At 27.7% G+C, this 14,688-nt stretch overlaps 5 protein-coding genes across 8 annotated transcripts; 3 read left to right on the top strand and 2 right to left on the bottom strand.

The window, feature by feature from the left end:
* The first annotated feature begins 7 nt into the window (after positions 1 to 7).
* On the top strand, positions 8 to 7,784 carry LOC107066441 (pre-mRNA-splicing factor CWC22 homolog). Of its 3 annotated transcripts, none has more exons than XM_089176250.1 (3): positions 8 to 196; positions 4,725 to 4,937; positions 5,232 to 7,784. In XM_089176250.1, exons 2-3 carry the CDS (start codon positions 4,770 to 4,772, stop codon positions 5,907 to 5,909), a joined length of 846 nt encoding a protein of 281 aa, XP_089032376.1. In that variant the 5' UTR covers positions 8 to 196; positions 4,725 to 4,769; the 3' UTR covers positions 5,910 to 7,784. The 3 variants fall into 3 exon arrangements, with proteins under 3 accessions (XP_089032376.1, XP_089032340.1, XP_015176552.2); XM_089176214.1 differs by having other exon boundaries at positions 8 to 297; XM_015321066.2 differs by lacking the exon at positions 8 to 196 and adding an exon at positions 3,967 to 4,336.
* Positions 304 to 3,960, bottom strand: LOC107066440 (uncharacterized). The gene is made up of 3 exons (XM_089176164.1): positions 3,651 to 3,960; positions 3,415 to 3,526; positions 304 to 3,074 (listed from the first exon to the last, which is right to left on the bottom strand). The coding sequence occupies exon 3, from the start codon at positions 2,359 to 2,361 to the stop codon at positions 892 to 894; it is 1,470 nt and encodes a 489-aa protein (XP_089032290.1). The 5' UTR covers positions 2,362 to 3,074; positions 3,415 to 3,526; positions 3,651 to 3,960; the 3' UTR covers positions 304 to 891.
* A 251-nt stretch (positions 7,785 to 8,035) lies between the features above and the next one.
* Positions 8,036 to 10,655, top strand: DCTN4-p62 (dynactin subunit 4). The gene is made up of 9 exons (XM_015321091.2): positions 8,036 to 8,295; positions 8,372 to 8,442; positions 8,516 to 8,712; positions 8,807 to 8,949; positions 9,040 to 9,205; positions 9,288 to 9,471; positions 9,547 to 9,742; positions 9,829 to 10,019; positions 10,107 to 10,655. The coding sequence occupies exons 1-9, from the start codon at positions 8,167 to 8,169 to the stop codon at positions 10,321 to 10,323; spliced, it is 1,494 nt and encodes a 497-aa protein (XP_015176577.1). The 5' UTR covers positions 8,036 to 8,166; the 3' UTR covers positions 10,324 to 10,655.
* Positions 10,656 to 10,737: 82 nt separating this feature from the next.
* Positions 10,738 to 11,948, bottom strand: Rps14 (ribosomal protein S14). 2 transcript variants are annotated; one of them, XM_015321090.2, is made up of 4 exons: positions 11,848 to 11,948; positions 11,430 to 11,578; positions 11,259 to 11,346; positions 10,738 to 11,014 (listed from the first exon to the last, which is right to left on the bottom strand). In XM_015321090.2, the coding sequence occupies exons 2-4, from the start codon at positions 11,576 to 11,578 to the stop codon at positions 10,796 to 10,798; spliced, it is 456 nt and encodes a 151-aa protein (XP_015176576.1). In that variant the 5' UTR covers positions 11,848 to 11,948; the 3' UTR covers positions 10,738 to 10,795. The 2 variants fall into 2 exon arrangements, with proteins under 2 accessions (XP_015176576.1, XP_015176574.1); XM_015321088.2 differs by having other exon boundaries at positions 11,430 to 11,588; positions 11,848 to 11,941.
* Positions 11,949 to 12,285: 337 nt separating this feature from the next.
* Positions 12,286 to 14,685, top strand: LOC107066469 (putative serine/threonine-protein kinase DDB_G0280133). The gene is made up of 2 exons (XM_015321118.2): positions 12,286 to 12,444; positions 12,559 to 14,685. Exon 2 carries the CDS (start codon positions 12,591 to 12,593, stop codon positions 13,632 to 13,634), a length of 1,044 nt encoding a protein of 347 aa, XP_015176604.1. The 5' UTR covers positions 12,286 to 12,444; positions 12,559 to 12,590; the 3' UTR covers positions 13,635 to 14,685.
* The last annotated feature ends 3 nt before the right edge of the window (positions 14,686 to 14,688 follow it).

Here is a 14,688-nt window from a genome sequence, read left to right as displayed (position 1 = left end):
AAATTCGATATGTATCGAAACTTCGATATATCAATGCATATCGAAAACAATTCCACTGCACTTTCAAATCTATGCTAACATCATTGTTACATTATTAAATGGAATGACAAGTTTTCTAGCAATTTTTTTCCCTCAATACTCATATAACGCATTACGATGCTGCAACATATAAGCATAACGTTAAGTATTCTTCCAGGTATTACAATTAAAGCATCAGAACATAATTTATTTAAATGTTTATTATTACTGATTTATTAAACAGAAGCATAAGAAATCATCCACTTTTCATTTTCTTCGGTAATAACATTGAATTAAACATTTCTTTTTTATTTAAATAGTTTTTTAGATTATACTTTAATATTACCTAATTAACAATCACTTCAATTAAACTTTCAAAAAAACATAACAAAATTAATAACAATGAATTAAATTATTTCAATAGTTTAACACATAATCTTTAACAAAACAATTACTTTGGCTTTAATCAATCGTCCATGTCTGACATTTCTTAAATACATTAAATTATTATTATATAATATTATATTAGGCTGTCAAGTATGAAAATCGAATGCAATTATGTCGCATAATTGCATTCGAATTTCATACTTCTCAACCTAATACATTTTTTATATACTTTCATACAACCTAATTAACAATCATTACAATTAAACTTTCAAAAAAACATAATAAAATTAATAACAATAAATTAAATTATTTCAATAGTTTAACACATAATCTTTAACAAAACAATTACTTTGGCTTTAATCAATCGTCCATGTCTGTCATTTCGAAATTCACTTCTTCTTCTTTTATGTTTTTATCATTATTGCTTTTCTCTTCACTAACATATAAAGAATTTTTTATTAAATTGTATTCCCGTTGACTGAGTTCCTAATTTACACAATTTGAATCTACTCTTTGACTAGACAGTAACAACCCATTAAGCGTTTCTACAGATAACTTATTATGAGTTTTTGTTTTAATTAAATTAATTTTACTAAAAATACGCTCACAATCTGCGTTTGACAACGGTAGTGACATTATACTTAAAAAAAAACTAGCTAGATTTTTAAAAGAATAAATTTCGTCCGTATCTTCAAATTTTTTTAATTTGTGCCAAAATGCATCTACAGGGTCGGTGACTTTAATATTTTCTGGTAAAATAAAATTTGGTAGCTGTCGCCACTCATTGTCGATTGATTGGTAACATTCTTTAGGGACAAGTCGAGGTAGTTGTCGCATTACTGGTAATAAAGAAGGTGTTATATTTCGTGTAAATTGAGCAACAGCTTCTTCAGGATTAATAATAGATAAATTTTTTAATAGAACGTTCTCGAAATCATACCTTTTCTTTATTGCTAAGCAGCCTTTTACGAAAAAATTTTTACAATTAGTAAGAAATTCGATTTGTACTTCTTTTCGTGGAGATGTCGAGTACTCAGGCTTGTTAAAAAAATCAATTGAATATACACCCGTGTAAACATTCAGAATATTTATATATTTCGATTCATCGGCCGGATTAATCAAATTTAACGGTGTTTTATTAACGTAATCCGGGACCATAAAATTTTTAAGTAATTCTGTATATGTAGAACTCATTTTTTTATGAATGACTGTAATTAATGGTTTCTCGGATTGAAAAAGTTTGTTTAAAGTTGAGAATTTTGGTAAAATCCATTCAAGAAAATGATAATATAATTTTGTAATAGGGTTATTAAGATTTTGAAGTATAAATTCTTCTATTTCAAAATTTAAAGCCGAAGAAGTTTTTGTTTTTCGTGAATTAGATCTTTTTCTTTCTATATCGTAAACAATATTATTAAAATATAAAGTTAACGCGTCCCACTGCTCTAGAAGCCTGGTAATTACAGCCGTTACTGAAAGCCATCGAGTCTCCACTGGACACAAAATTTTATGATTTTTTAGCTCTAAAAACTGTTGATATTGTTTAAATTCATGCTGCCGCTTAGAACTTGATGAAAAGTGATTATAAATTGAATGAAATAATTTTTCACAATCAGACGGTATTGCGTCACAAGCTTCACTGGCACAAAGGTGAAGCGAATGACAAATACATATCATGATGTAAATGTTAGGACAACTATCTTCAAATCTTGTTCTTACTGAATTATGTTTACCCATCATCGCATTACAACCGTCTGACCCGAAACCAATAATTTTATCGAAAGACACAGAGAAACGTTGAAAAGATTCCCGGACACAATTAAAAAGATGCTCTGCTGTAGCAGATACTTCTCTAGAATCGTCATTGAAGATTCTACATAACTCCCAAAAATGACTAACTATTTTTCCTAGAGATTCATCGTAATACCGTACGATAATGCACAATGTTTGAGTCATTGAAATGTCAGTTGACTCATCTATCAATACACTAAAAGGAGTTTTTTTGTAATTTACTAGCTAGTTTTTCTTTTTCAGCAAATCCGATTACGTTTTTAATAACACACGCGCTTTTAGAAGATTTTAATCGGACTTGCTTTATAATGTCACTATCAGGAAAACACTCCTGGAGTAACGGTATTAAGTGATCCATAATCTTAAAAGGTACATTGTGTTCTGCAAAAAAACTACACAATTTAATTTCTGCGCGGGAAACTTTATGATTCATTGAATCATTTCGAACTTCATTTGAAGCTTTTTCTATAAAATTAGACATTTTCGTTTGTTTATTTAAACCTTTTAACATTATTAAATGAGACTTATTAGTCGCATGTTTGCGAATAACTGATAACTCCGCAGTGATTGTTGCTTTGCAGAGTGAGCATTGAGCTTTTAATTTATCAGAATGAGGCCGGAGCCACGAACAAAAATCCGGATTATTAAGCCACTCCTTACGGAACTTTTGTGGCCGCCGTGTGCTTTTTTTTTTAATTGCGTAAGAGATGTGTTATCTGTCATTGTAAATATAATCAATAAAAAATGCGAAAGAAATAAAAACTTGAATAATTAAAGAAGAAGTGTTACAAAATATGTTTCCAAATTAATTTAAAAAATATGTTTAAAAATCAATAACTCTTCTCTTCTAGCAGCAAAACTCAAACGTTCGTTATTACCTAGGGAATAAATTTTTAGCTCAAAATAAAACATGTATAATTGAATACATAAAATGATCGGGTCATATTTTTGACTATGAACTTCATTAGATAATGTTACAACAGTAATAATCTGCATAACATAATTAATTTATAGCGTTAAATGACTGAATAAATAGACTAATAATTAAATTGTTGAAAAAAATTATAAGACTATATTCAATTTTGAGGATGTTTATCCTTTAAAAAATACCTGGATTAATAATTATCAAATATTTACTTGGTCAATTTTTAATATACTTTTTTTTGTGCGATCTTCCGTGATGTTACTATATGTTTACATAGATTTATATAGACTTACTGAAATTATAGTAGATTTTGTAGCGGCTATTTTATCTGTCCTATCTGTCCTATCTGTCCTATCTGTTCAATCAGTTCTAAATGTTGAAGTCGCCCTGTTCTAAATGTAAAGACTAAAATGACAGAATAAATAGAATACTAATTAAATAGTTGAAAAAAATTCAAAGAGTTAATAGAATTTTGAGAATATGTTTATCCTTTAAAAATTACCTGGATTAATAATTTTAAAATATTTACCTGTAAAATTAGTAAAACTTCTTTTTTGTCGTGTGATCTTCTGTGACGTCCTAATGTTGCTAATATGTGAATAAATGGAGAAGCTATAAAAGTAAAAACTGAGAAAAAGCAAAACTGGAAAAAAGTTAAACGTAAAAGTAAAAACTGTAGAAAGTAATGCTTGGATGTTTTCTGTGGTATTGCTGGTATGCAAATGGTGCTATGCTGCTCTGTAGCAATTTTTCCAACCGTTTATTCAGTTTTCTTCTGTCTTCTTGCTTCTTATCTTCATTTTCTTCTGTCTTCTTGCTTCTTATCTTCATTTTCTTCTGTCTTCTTGCTTCTTTTCTTCATTTTCTTCTGTCTTCTTGCTTCTTTTCTTCATTTTCTTCTGTCTTCTTGCTTCTTAGCTTGTTTTTTTTATATCGTCATGTATCTTTATGTATCTTCATATATCGTCATATATCCTCATCTTTTTTTTCGTGTCTTCTGTTTTGTACGTTGTTCATCTCTTCAACTTTTGTTTAACCGTTAACCGTAGAAGCGACCAGTGATCCCAGAGACTTTAGTTCGTTTGATCGACACAGGGGCGTAAAATTATCGTACGCGGCAAGAAAATTATCGTACGCCCCGGGAAAATTTGAAATCCGACAAAAATTCAACAATCTCGGACAAAATTTTCAAAAAGTTGGAAAAAGTGTTTTTAGGTAGAAAACGTTCACTATTCGTTTAGTCTACTCGGCGGTTCGCTAACTCCACGGGAAGGTCTTGAAATCGAAAAAAAAAATTTGTAGGGGAACTGGGGTGGTGAAGTGGGAGGTGGTTGACGTTAAGCATTAAACAACCGAGCGAATAAAATATTATCGTACGCTCGCTCGGCCCGATATAATATATAAATATAGAAAAAATTTGTTTAAAATTTGTTAGTTTATTAATATAAATAAAATGTTTAAATATTAATTTTAATTTGTTAGTTTATTATATTAAACATATTCTATATTTTTTTCATTGACTATTTTTTTTTATATTCTACGCATAAAATGTGAATAAAATTTCATTTTAAAATTCAAAACTATAAATAAATTTATTTTACAGAAATATACTTTTGTCAACATTGCAATGGCTTGATCAAATCATTTAATGAAGCAGTCAATCATAAATGTTTTCTTGGAAAAGAACATATTTATCAAAATGAAGAAGACAAAACTATCTTATTTGTTAATAATTACGAAAATGAAAATAAAGAAAACCATGAAGAGCAAGTGTTTAAATACGAAGAGTCTGAAGTTCATGATTCTTTATCATCAGGTATAAATAGTTCTTATTGATATAAAATTTAATGTTTTAGAATATATAAAATGGCTTTTACTAATATAATACAATTTTTTCAAACAGTTACGGAATAAATAATCACAAAATGTTAATATATATAATAAATATTCATATAATTTAGTAAGTCTAAGTAAGTTTAGTAGTCATTAATAAGTTAATATATACAATAAATAGTCACAAAATGTTTCGTAAATAATAGTTTATAGACTGCACATTAGATTTTGAGGTTTTAATTAAATTATAATTGTCTGTTGTGTCTTAATATTTCAGATGCTGTGTGGACAAAAAAGACAAGGAAGTTCTGATGAAGAAGATAGCAATGCTGAGAATACCAAAGAGAAAGAAGGTCTTATTATAGACAATACGGAAACTAATTTAACTGCTCTTAGAAGAGCAATTTGTTTGACTATACATTCATCATTAAATGTTGAAGAATGTGCACATAAATTATCCAAAATGCAATTTAAGCCAGGACAAGAAATAACACTTTGTCATATGTTTCTAGATTGTTGCGCGGAAACGCGTACGTACGAAAAATTTTTTGGATTGTTAGCAGGACGATTTTATGCCATAAACAAAACTTATATTACACCTTTCGAACAAATATTTCAAGATTCTTATTATACAATACATCGATTAGATAGTAATAAGTTAAGAAATGTATCAAAATTCTTTGCTCATTTGTTATTTACCGATTCTATATCATGGAAAGTATTGTCGTGTATAAAATTAAACGAAGAAGATACTAACAGTTCTAATAGAATATTTATTAAAATATTATTTCAAGAACTTTCCGAATACATGGGTCTTTCGAAACTTAATCAAAGAGTTAAAGATGTAACATTACAGGAAGCATTCAGTGGATTATTTCCCCGAGATAATCCAAAAAATACACGTTTTTCAATCAATTTTTTTTACATCTATTGGTTTAGGTGGTCTTACGGATGATTTGAGATGTTCTCTCAAATCTTAATTATAAATTCGTTATTAAATGTAAATATAACGATTTCATGTTATATGAATCGTTATTTGTAATGTAAAGAAGATATAAGAATTGTAATGTAAATATGTAAATATGTAAATATTAACAAAATGTAATGTAAATAATTCTAAGAGCTTATTTTTTCTTTTTACAATTAGATAACAAAAAATGTTTAATTACTTGATAAATTTACTGATAAGTTATAAGATTTTATAGTTAAAACTCGAGATCAGATCACTAATACATCATATTGTGTTAGTTCATTTTATTTTTTAAATAACAAATAAAACAATTGGTATAAAAAATACTGTAGCATAACTCCATTTCAAAAAATATCGCCAACACGTTCATGCGCACCATTTACTGATCGTTTCTGAAAACCAGAAACGCTCTTACTTATAGGCTAAGTTAAATTATAAATTCACGAATGTTTCAATTTAGGAAAAGTAAATAAGGATAAAATACATTAATATTATAATGATAAATGACTAAAATTATTTACATCGGAATCTTTTGGAGACTATATTTTTTACTTGTTATGTAACATTATATGGGTTTGACGTTTAAGACGCATAATTTAACCAACAACAAAAAAAAACGATTTCTATTAGATATTATTTACATAAAAAATAAGTAATTATCGAAAGATCAAAAATCAAAGTGATTAATAGTAATTTTAATATAAATAGGTAAGCATAAATTGTGCTAACTTTAATATCAACGATCAACGATTCAAAATAACATTATCAGTATAATTTTCTAAATTCTTAAGCTTGCTTAACCCTTTATCGGTTATTATATTTTGTTTGCAATTTTCGGTTGCTGTTATTTTTGATAGATATACATTTAATCATATCTTCCACGTGTCATACGATATATATATATTATATGACTCGAATATTCTCTATAACTCGAATATCGACTAACTTCAACCTATAAACTTTTCGTATAACAATTTATAAATAAAAAATCAATTAAATAAACAATTTAAATTGGACCAAATTGTAAATCTAAATCATTCTCGAATCCACCTGAGGACACACAAAATTTCATTAAAATCGTTCCAGCCGTTTAGGAGGAGTTCAATGACAAAGACACGCACAGAAGAATTATATATATAAAGAAGATATATATATTTTTAACTATTATATAGTGAAAAAAATCTTATAAATTATATCTATTTTTAATCGTTTATTAATATATAAATTCTTGATCATATTTTGTAATTTATTGATAAAATAAAAACTGTCACTGAAAATTTTAATGTGACGTAATATCTATGGAAAATTAATCTCATTCAATAAGTATATATACCAAATGGTTTTTCTAAATTAAAATAGTTTAACAAAATAATAGTAAATAATAAATGATAAATTCGTTTGAACATAATGTAATTAATAAATGATATATATTACTGATACACAATGGCGGCAGTGACCTCAGAGACTTTAGTTCGTCTGATCGACACAGGGCCGTAAAATTATCGTACACACCGGAAAATTATCGTACGCACAGGAAAAATTTTAAATTTGTAGAATTTTTCGGATTTGATTTTCAAAATCTGAAAAAAGAGTAAAAGTTCCAACTTTTTCAAAGTTGATGACCTTTTTTTTGCCCGTTTGCAAAATTTGATGAGTAAAAAAAAAGTCATCAAGTTTTCTAACTTTCATATTGGACAGTGATAATTTATTGTTTTTTCGATTCAATTATGTATATATCGAATAATATCGAATAATATCGAATTATCGTAAAATCGAAAATTATCGTACAGGCTGAATTTTGGATCGTACAAGGCTGCAAATTATCACACGCGTACGATAATTATCGTACGAATGGGATCACTGAATGGCGGTAAATTTAAATTCTAATAAATGTCGACAATTTACAAGCTATTAAATAAATTCTACTAATAGAAAACTTGTTTAATTTATATTATATTCAAGTATTTTTTAAAGATAAATTATAGTTTAAATTACAGAATACATTATTTATATTTTAAAATATTTATTATAAAATTTTTTAAAATATAGATTTTTGTAGATAGCGCTTATCTTATCACGCGCATGCGCAACATGACACATGTATTATGGTAACCATATTGAAAAGTGTACTTGAATATGACATTACTTTTTCCTAATTGTCAATCCATGCATGTTTAATTGAATTTTTTATCCTTAAAACATTTTTCTTTTTCCAGAGTATAATTTGTAACTATTTTTAATTATGGCTTACTTATCTCAACCTGATTATGTTCGTTATATGTGTAATTGTGGTTCTTTAAAGCCTATTTCAAAAATATATTTTTGTCGACATTGTTTAAAAATTCGATGTGGTTACTGTGTCTGTCAAGAGGTATGTCATTGTAATTTAATTTCAATATTATTTTATGATTATCATTTTAAAATTAATAGAAATTATTCTAAAATAGGTTGATTTATATTACTGTCCAAATTGTATGGAAAATTTACCATCATCAGAAGTTCGCCTTAAGAAAAATAAGTAAGATCTTTTGATTTAAGTAATTGATGTGTATATAATAATCTAATTATTAATCTATTTATTTTATTAATAGATGTTCCAACTGCTTTAATTGTCCTAATTGTTTCCAAATGTTGTCTACGAGAGCAGGACATGTTCCATTAAAACCAACAGCAAAGGAAGGCGAAGATTCAAAAGATGTTAAAGCTGTACCCAAAAAGGTTTATTATTTATCATGTTCTTTTTGTCGATGGAGTTCTAGAGATGTTGGTATTTCAGATCAGACTATGGGTATGTAAATTATTTATTATTTTAATTGTTTAGTTTATTATTAAAATTGTAACAAAAGTTAATTTAAATATTTGTTTATTCTCATTTCATATAGCCTCTGGAAGATGGCCAGAACAAGAAAATCCTCATACTAGAAGAATTAATGCCTTAATAGATTATCATAAGATATTGACTTCTATAGAGAAACGACAACGAGAAAGGAAAAAGTTCCAACCTAAACGTTCATTCACACAATTTGTAAGATACATCTTTTGTATTAACTAAAATTTATATTTAGACAAATAGATCTATAATTATTTGCAATAATATTTTATTAATATTTTATAGGAACCATTTGGGCTAACATCTGCTATGATACATAAGTGCATCGTTCAATCAAGAAAACCTCAGATTCAATTGCAATTGTCCGATCAACCAACTCCTTCTATTGCATCAGAAGATGTGGAAGAATTACCACCTGAAATATTTACTGAGCCTATAGATATTATGAAAAGTAATAGCTTCTTATTTCGAATATTTATTATTTTATTTTGGTGCTTTTTAAGATAGATATTTATTGTTTGTTTTTGTGATAGTAAGTACTCTAGAGCAACGTTTGCAACATCCTGATATGCAACCAGAGTATGTAAATGAACTTCGACCACAACGTAGGCAATTTTTAGTTAAGAGATCACAACGTTGCAGAGTTTGTGAACATAATCTTAGTAAACCTGATATATGCCCACAATCTACAAAATTTAAAATTCAATTAGCTGCATTGTAAGTATAATATTCAATCTTAAGTTAATAACTTCATAAAAATTTATTAATTAATGATTTAAATAATGCTTCTAGTTATCATATACCAGAAGTAAAGATTGTTACTTGTGAACCATTATATCCTGGTAAACCCAGTGAATTATTTTTGAAGTTTTGCAATCCTACACGACATCCAACACAAATAACTTTATTTCCATTGGATGTATCAATGGCACCTATTCCTATTGTTGATGCAACAGAAAAAGGGGAAGTTAAAAAAGATGATGTGCAGGTGATAATAGTTTAGATTAGTTTTAAAATATTTAGTAATAAAATATATATTTATAATCTAATTATGTCATTTATAACATTTTTTAGATAAATGAATCTCTAAACTCATTGCCTTCTGCTGTACGTCAAGGAATTATTATAGAGGAAGTTAAACCAATTAAAATTGTCCCAAATGCAGATCTAGTATTGCCTCATAGTTCTTTAATTTTGCCAGCTAGAGATGATGCTGCAGAATATGATGACACAGCTGATACTCACAATTTTCAAGATGATCCAAAGTAAGTATTTAATTTATTAAAATATTATTAATCTATAAATTGTTTATTAACTTGAATATTAAATAAACAAACATTTTGTTTTCAAAGGCTTGTAGTTTGGAGAAAAGGAAACAAAGCAATAGTGAGACTTAATGTTACACCATTCGAAAATAATGAAATAAAAGAAGAGTCAGTTATAGTAGGTTTTGTTATGCAACATGGATATGTAAATACAATAACTGCTTTAGAACATAAAGCACCACAAAAATTGGATTTAAAAGTTAAATTATATTTAACTCTTGGGAAACTTTGTAGTACTACATAATAATTATTTATACTGTATTTTATATATATATATATATAAAAGATATAATATGCACTATATACCAAAATGCTTAAAATTGATTTAAATAAAGAAAAGGTGAGAGAAAAATTGTAACTTTTAACAATGAAAGCATATAAAAGTAACAGCAATTTAATATTTGAATTATTGTATTATAATCAATAATTAAATATATATATATATATATATATATATTTAGATATACTAATTTATTTACTAAAAATTACTTATAATTGTATGTTCATATAAGTTATTAATTTTATATGTATTGAAATAACTCTTACGTTTAAATAATAAATAATAAAATGATTTGATTTTATTGTATTTACATTTTATTATAGGAGTAAATTATGTTGTAATCTCAGAGAGATTAAGTAGTCTTGATAATGCAATATGTATTTTTTTATATTTTTATTATTGAAAATGAATTAACCATGTATGCATATAAGATCATTTACAATCTGCGACCACGACGACCACCCTTTCTACGAGTCGAATCTGATGGAATAGGAGTAACATCTTCAATGCGACCAATTTTCATACTAGAACGTGCAAGAGCACGCAATGCAGATTGTGCACCAGGTCCAGGTGTTTTTGTTTTGTTTCCACCCGTTGCTCTCAACTTAATATGTAGCGCTGTGATACCAAGGGATTTGCATTTTTCTGCAACGTCCTAAGAAAAAGATATGTTTATTTAGTATTCAGATAATGTTATCACAGTAATAATAAAAATAACATTACAAATATATTTTTGTATCATTCTAGCAATAAAATATGCATCTACTACACATATTTTTGAATGCAAGAAAGAAATTTGATATTCCACAACATGAACGCCCATTGGACTGTATACATTTAAGATCCAAGTGCTGCCTAGGTGTGGAATTAAAAAATATACTTAAATTTAATGTATTTACCTGTGCTGCAAGCATAGCTGCGTATGGAGAAGCTTCATCACGGTCAGCTTTTACTTTCATACCACCAGTTACTCTAGCTATGGTTTCTCTGAAATAAATATATGCAATAAAACAAACATAACATGAATAACTATATATACAAATATAAAATATACATAAAAGACATTTTACCTTCCAGATAAATCAGTCACGTGAACAAACGTGTCATTAAAACTTGCAAAGATATGAGCAACGCCAAAAACTACTTCTCCCTCACGAACTTGTGGACCAAGGGAGACCTGCACTTCTTCCTTTTGAACCTTTCCTCGTTTAGGTGGCATCTTTGTAAAATTAAACAATATAATAAGTGTTATGTTTATATGATTGATTTCTAAAAACTTTATGTTTTAGGTTATATTCTGATAGTTTCAAAGAGAGTGGAAATAATAGCAATGCTGCACGAATTAAATCTGTCTACATCGATGGTTTATAATGTTAAAAGAAAATATATTTAATTACAATTTATTCCAGAATTTTTTTTGTTTACGATCGATGCACAATTTTTGTACAAAATACACTTATTGTCTATAAAATTATCAAAAAATTCTACCTTATACAATTTCTAGCACAAGGTACTCGAAATCCGATGCACGAAAAGAATTTCTTTAATTCTAATATGCAGCGGTAGGGAGCATTTCATAATATGTTGTCTAGGGATTTGTAAGGTCAAAAGTGACCATCAGATGGCGCTTCGGCGCCACATTAGGAAGTGTTACCAATCAAAATTATTCGATGGTCGTCGTACGTTCGAAGGAGTTACACTCTTAAGATTTCTTCTATTTTTATACATACAAATATACAATTTCAATCAAACATATTATTATATCATTATTGTTAAAAAAATACAATAAGATTCATAAAGAATTAAAACTAAATTGTAGTTAATTTCATTAATTGGTTACAATTGAATGCAGGCGAAGACGCAGTTTCAACCGGTTGACCACCAGGGTGCGCTGATTAGTGCATTTCTACATACGTTAGTACGACTGTAATATTTTACGTTTAATGTTTGGTTGGTACTATTGTTAGCTGACAGACGCCATTTCGTTTTCTGATTCCTTGCAGAGAGATTTGTGTATACAGTGTATTATTAAAAAAAATCAAAAGCTTGGAATTAATCGTATAAGATTATACTTGCTCAATTAAGGTTAGTATTATAACGTAATTTAAACATTTTTTAATAATATACGATCGCATTTAATTATTATATTTGTGTATACAATATCATCGATATTAACCTTACTATTTTATCAAATTACAGCTGGTCTTTATTTGGACTAATAAAGAAGAAAAATGCCATCGAACAGCAGTTCTAATGGTAGCAGCGATGAAAGTCGTGATGGTAGATCACACAAAAATTCCAGAAAGAAACGGGAGCATAGTCCCGTTCAGGATAGACGAAGCAGAGCAAAAATCCGCAAAGATTCTAGAAGTGCAAGAGATGTACATAAGAACAATAGAGATTCAAGAAGAGATAGTAATGAAAGGGCACATCGAGAGAGAGACAGAGACATGGATCGAGATTGGGATAAACGAGAACGTCTAGAAGATTCCAGATCAAGTTTCCGTGATCATTCTAGAAGACAAGATGATAGGCAGAATAATAAAAGAAGATATGAAAAGTCACAAGTAAAAAGAGAAGACGTTCGATCGAGACTAAATGAGAACGATGATAAAACAATGGCACTGAAAAATTCATGTGAGTCTGATAAAAGACATGAAAAGCATGATAGACCAAATAAATTTCAAACAGACGATTTGTCTAGAAATAAAGAACAAGAAATGCAATGGGGTAAACAATATTCAAAAGATAAATCAAAGCCAGTGCCTCAAGATAAAGAGAAACCTAGCTTTGAACTATCTGGAAAATTGTTAGAAGATACAAATATTGTTAATAATGTTGTGATTAAATACGCAGAGCCATCGGATGCAAGGAAACCAAAGCGAAGATGGAGATTATATCCTTTCAAAGGAGAAAAGGCTTTACCCACTCTTTACGTTCACAGACAGTCTGCGTATTTGATGGGTAGAGATAGAAAGGTTGCAGATATACCAATAGATCATCCATCATGTTCTAAACAACATGCAGCTTTACAATACCGTTTGGTTTCATTTCAAAAAGAAGGTGGCAGCGAAGGAAAAAGGATACGTCCATACTTAATTGATTTGGATTCCGCTAATGGAACTTTTGTTAATAATGTAAAATTGGAACCAAGAAGATTCCACGAATTGTTGGAAAGAGATGTGCTTCGTTTTGGTTTTAGTTCTCGAGAATACGTCTTATTACATGAATTTAGTAAGGATGATTCCTTAGATGACGATGTTCCAATGCCCTAAACAACCTAAAAAACATGAAGATTGTTACCAATGTTTTGTACAAGACGGACACGAAGAATGTACATTATGTAAAATTATAATAGACTCAAATACGTGTACTCTAGGAAATTATCAATCTTCCAAAAATTGTTGGAAAGAGATATATTCTGTTTTGATTTTTGTACAGTTTTAAATTTTTGTGTGATAGAAGAAGAAGGATCTATATTGCAATGATATTATAAACAATGATTTTACTTGTTACTTTTTTTGGCTCTCTTGAAAAATTTCCAGTATGTATCATAGATTCTTCTTCCAAACTCTTATTCATATATATATAAATATATATATATAGCAGCATAAGTATTTAATGAATAGATATTAATTACTTAGAAAAATCTGTATATTTTTAGTTTTTCTTTTTCTTCAAATAGTATAAATTTACAATTTGTTGGCGAATAGAACTGTGAATATATAAATATATATATAATAGATATTCGTAATTAACACGTTTACGAACATGATTAGGATTCAATATAGCATACATTTTTATTGTGATGTAGAATAACACGAATGTTATAGTATTCAAATTTTAAAGCTAATTATGTTTTCAAGGTTCAAATTTCTTATAAGTTTTGTTTGAAGAATCCGCTATCATACAAGATTTTTTATTATATCTATACAGAATACTTGTACAAAATTTATAGCTTGAAGAATTATGTACTTTCTTTTTTTCGTATGATATATATCTAAAATTTAGTAGCGAAATTATATATATATATATGTATATATCTATATTAAAAATAATTATTGAAGACTTATATAAAATTTATATATCAAAATTGTAATTGTAAAATTATCGATTAAATGTAAAATTTAAAAAAAAGGTTTCTTTTTTTTTTTTAAATTAGAGTAGCAAAATAAAAGAAAAAAAAAATTACATAATTTTCACATTTTATTAATGTATATGTATATAAATTATATAATTGATATAACAAAACATTGTACATTTAATTTACTATTACCAAATGTGAATTTTCGATAAAAATAATTAAATGTATTTCATGCGTATAAATCA

This window comes from Polistes dominula, unplaced genomic scaffold (genome assembly GCF_049000335.1).
Source record: "Polistes dominula isolate Pdom_NZ unplaced genomic scaffold, Pdom_raw_medaka contig_29, whole genome shotgun sequence".
Classification (NCBI taxonomy): Eukaryota; Metazoa; Arthropoda; class Insecta; order Hymenoptera; family Vespidae; genus Polistes; species Polistes dominula.
Note: the sequence above shows the minus strand (reverse complement) of the source record. Positions and strands in the feature narration are given on the sequence as shown.

Bases quoted from the DNA above. Each gene is read 5' to 3' on its own strand.
- DCTN4-p62 (XM_015321091.2), top strand. From the start codon at position 8,167: ATGGCTTACTTATCTCAACCTGATTATGTTCGTTATATGTGTAATTGT. The intron at 8,296-8,371 runs GTATGTCATTGT...ATTCTAAAATAG, and splicing joins GTTACTGTGTCTGTCAAGAG to GTTGATTTATATTACTGTCC. The intron at 8,443-8,515 runs GTAAGATCTTTT...TTTTATTAATAG, and splicing joins GTTCGCCTTAAGAAAAATAA to ATGTTCCAACTGCTTTAATT.
- Rps14 (XM_015321090.2), bottom strand. From the start codon at position 11,578: ATGCCACCTAAACGAGGAAAGGTTCAAAAGGAAGAAGTGCAGGTCTCC. The intron at 11,347-11,429 runs GTAAAATGTCTT...TATTTATTTCAG, and splicing joins GTGACTGATTTATCTGGAAG to AGAAACCATAGCTAGAGTAA. The intron at 11,015-11,258 runs GTAAATACATTA...TCTTTTTCTTAG, and splicing joins CAGCTATGCTTGCAGCACAG to GACGTTGCAGAAAAATGCAA.
- LOC107066440 (XM_089176164.1), bottom strand. From the start codon at position 2,361: ATGACTCAAACATTGTGCATTATCGTACGGTATTACGATGAATCTCTA.
- LOC107066469 (XM_015321118.2), top strand. From the start codon at position 12,591: ATGCCATCGAACAGCAGTTCTAATGGTAGCAGCGATGAAAGTCGTGAT.
- LOC107066441 (XM_089176250.1), top strand. From the start codon at position 4,770: ATGAAGCAGTCAATCATAAATGTTTTCTTGGAAAAGAACATATTTATC. The intron at 4,938-5,231 runs GTATAAATAGTT...TTAATATTTCAG, and splicing joins TCATGATTCTTTATCATCAG to ATGCTGTGTGGACAAAAAAG.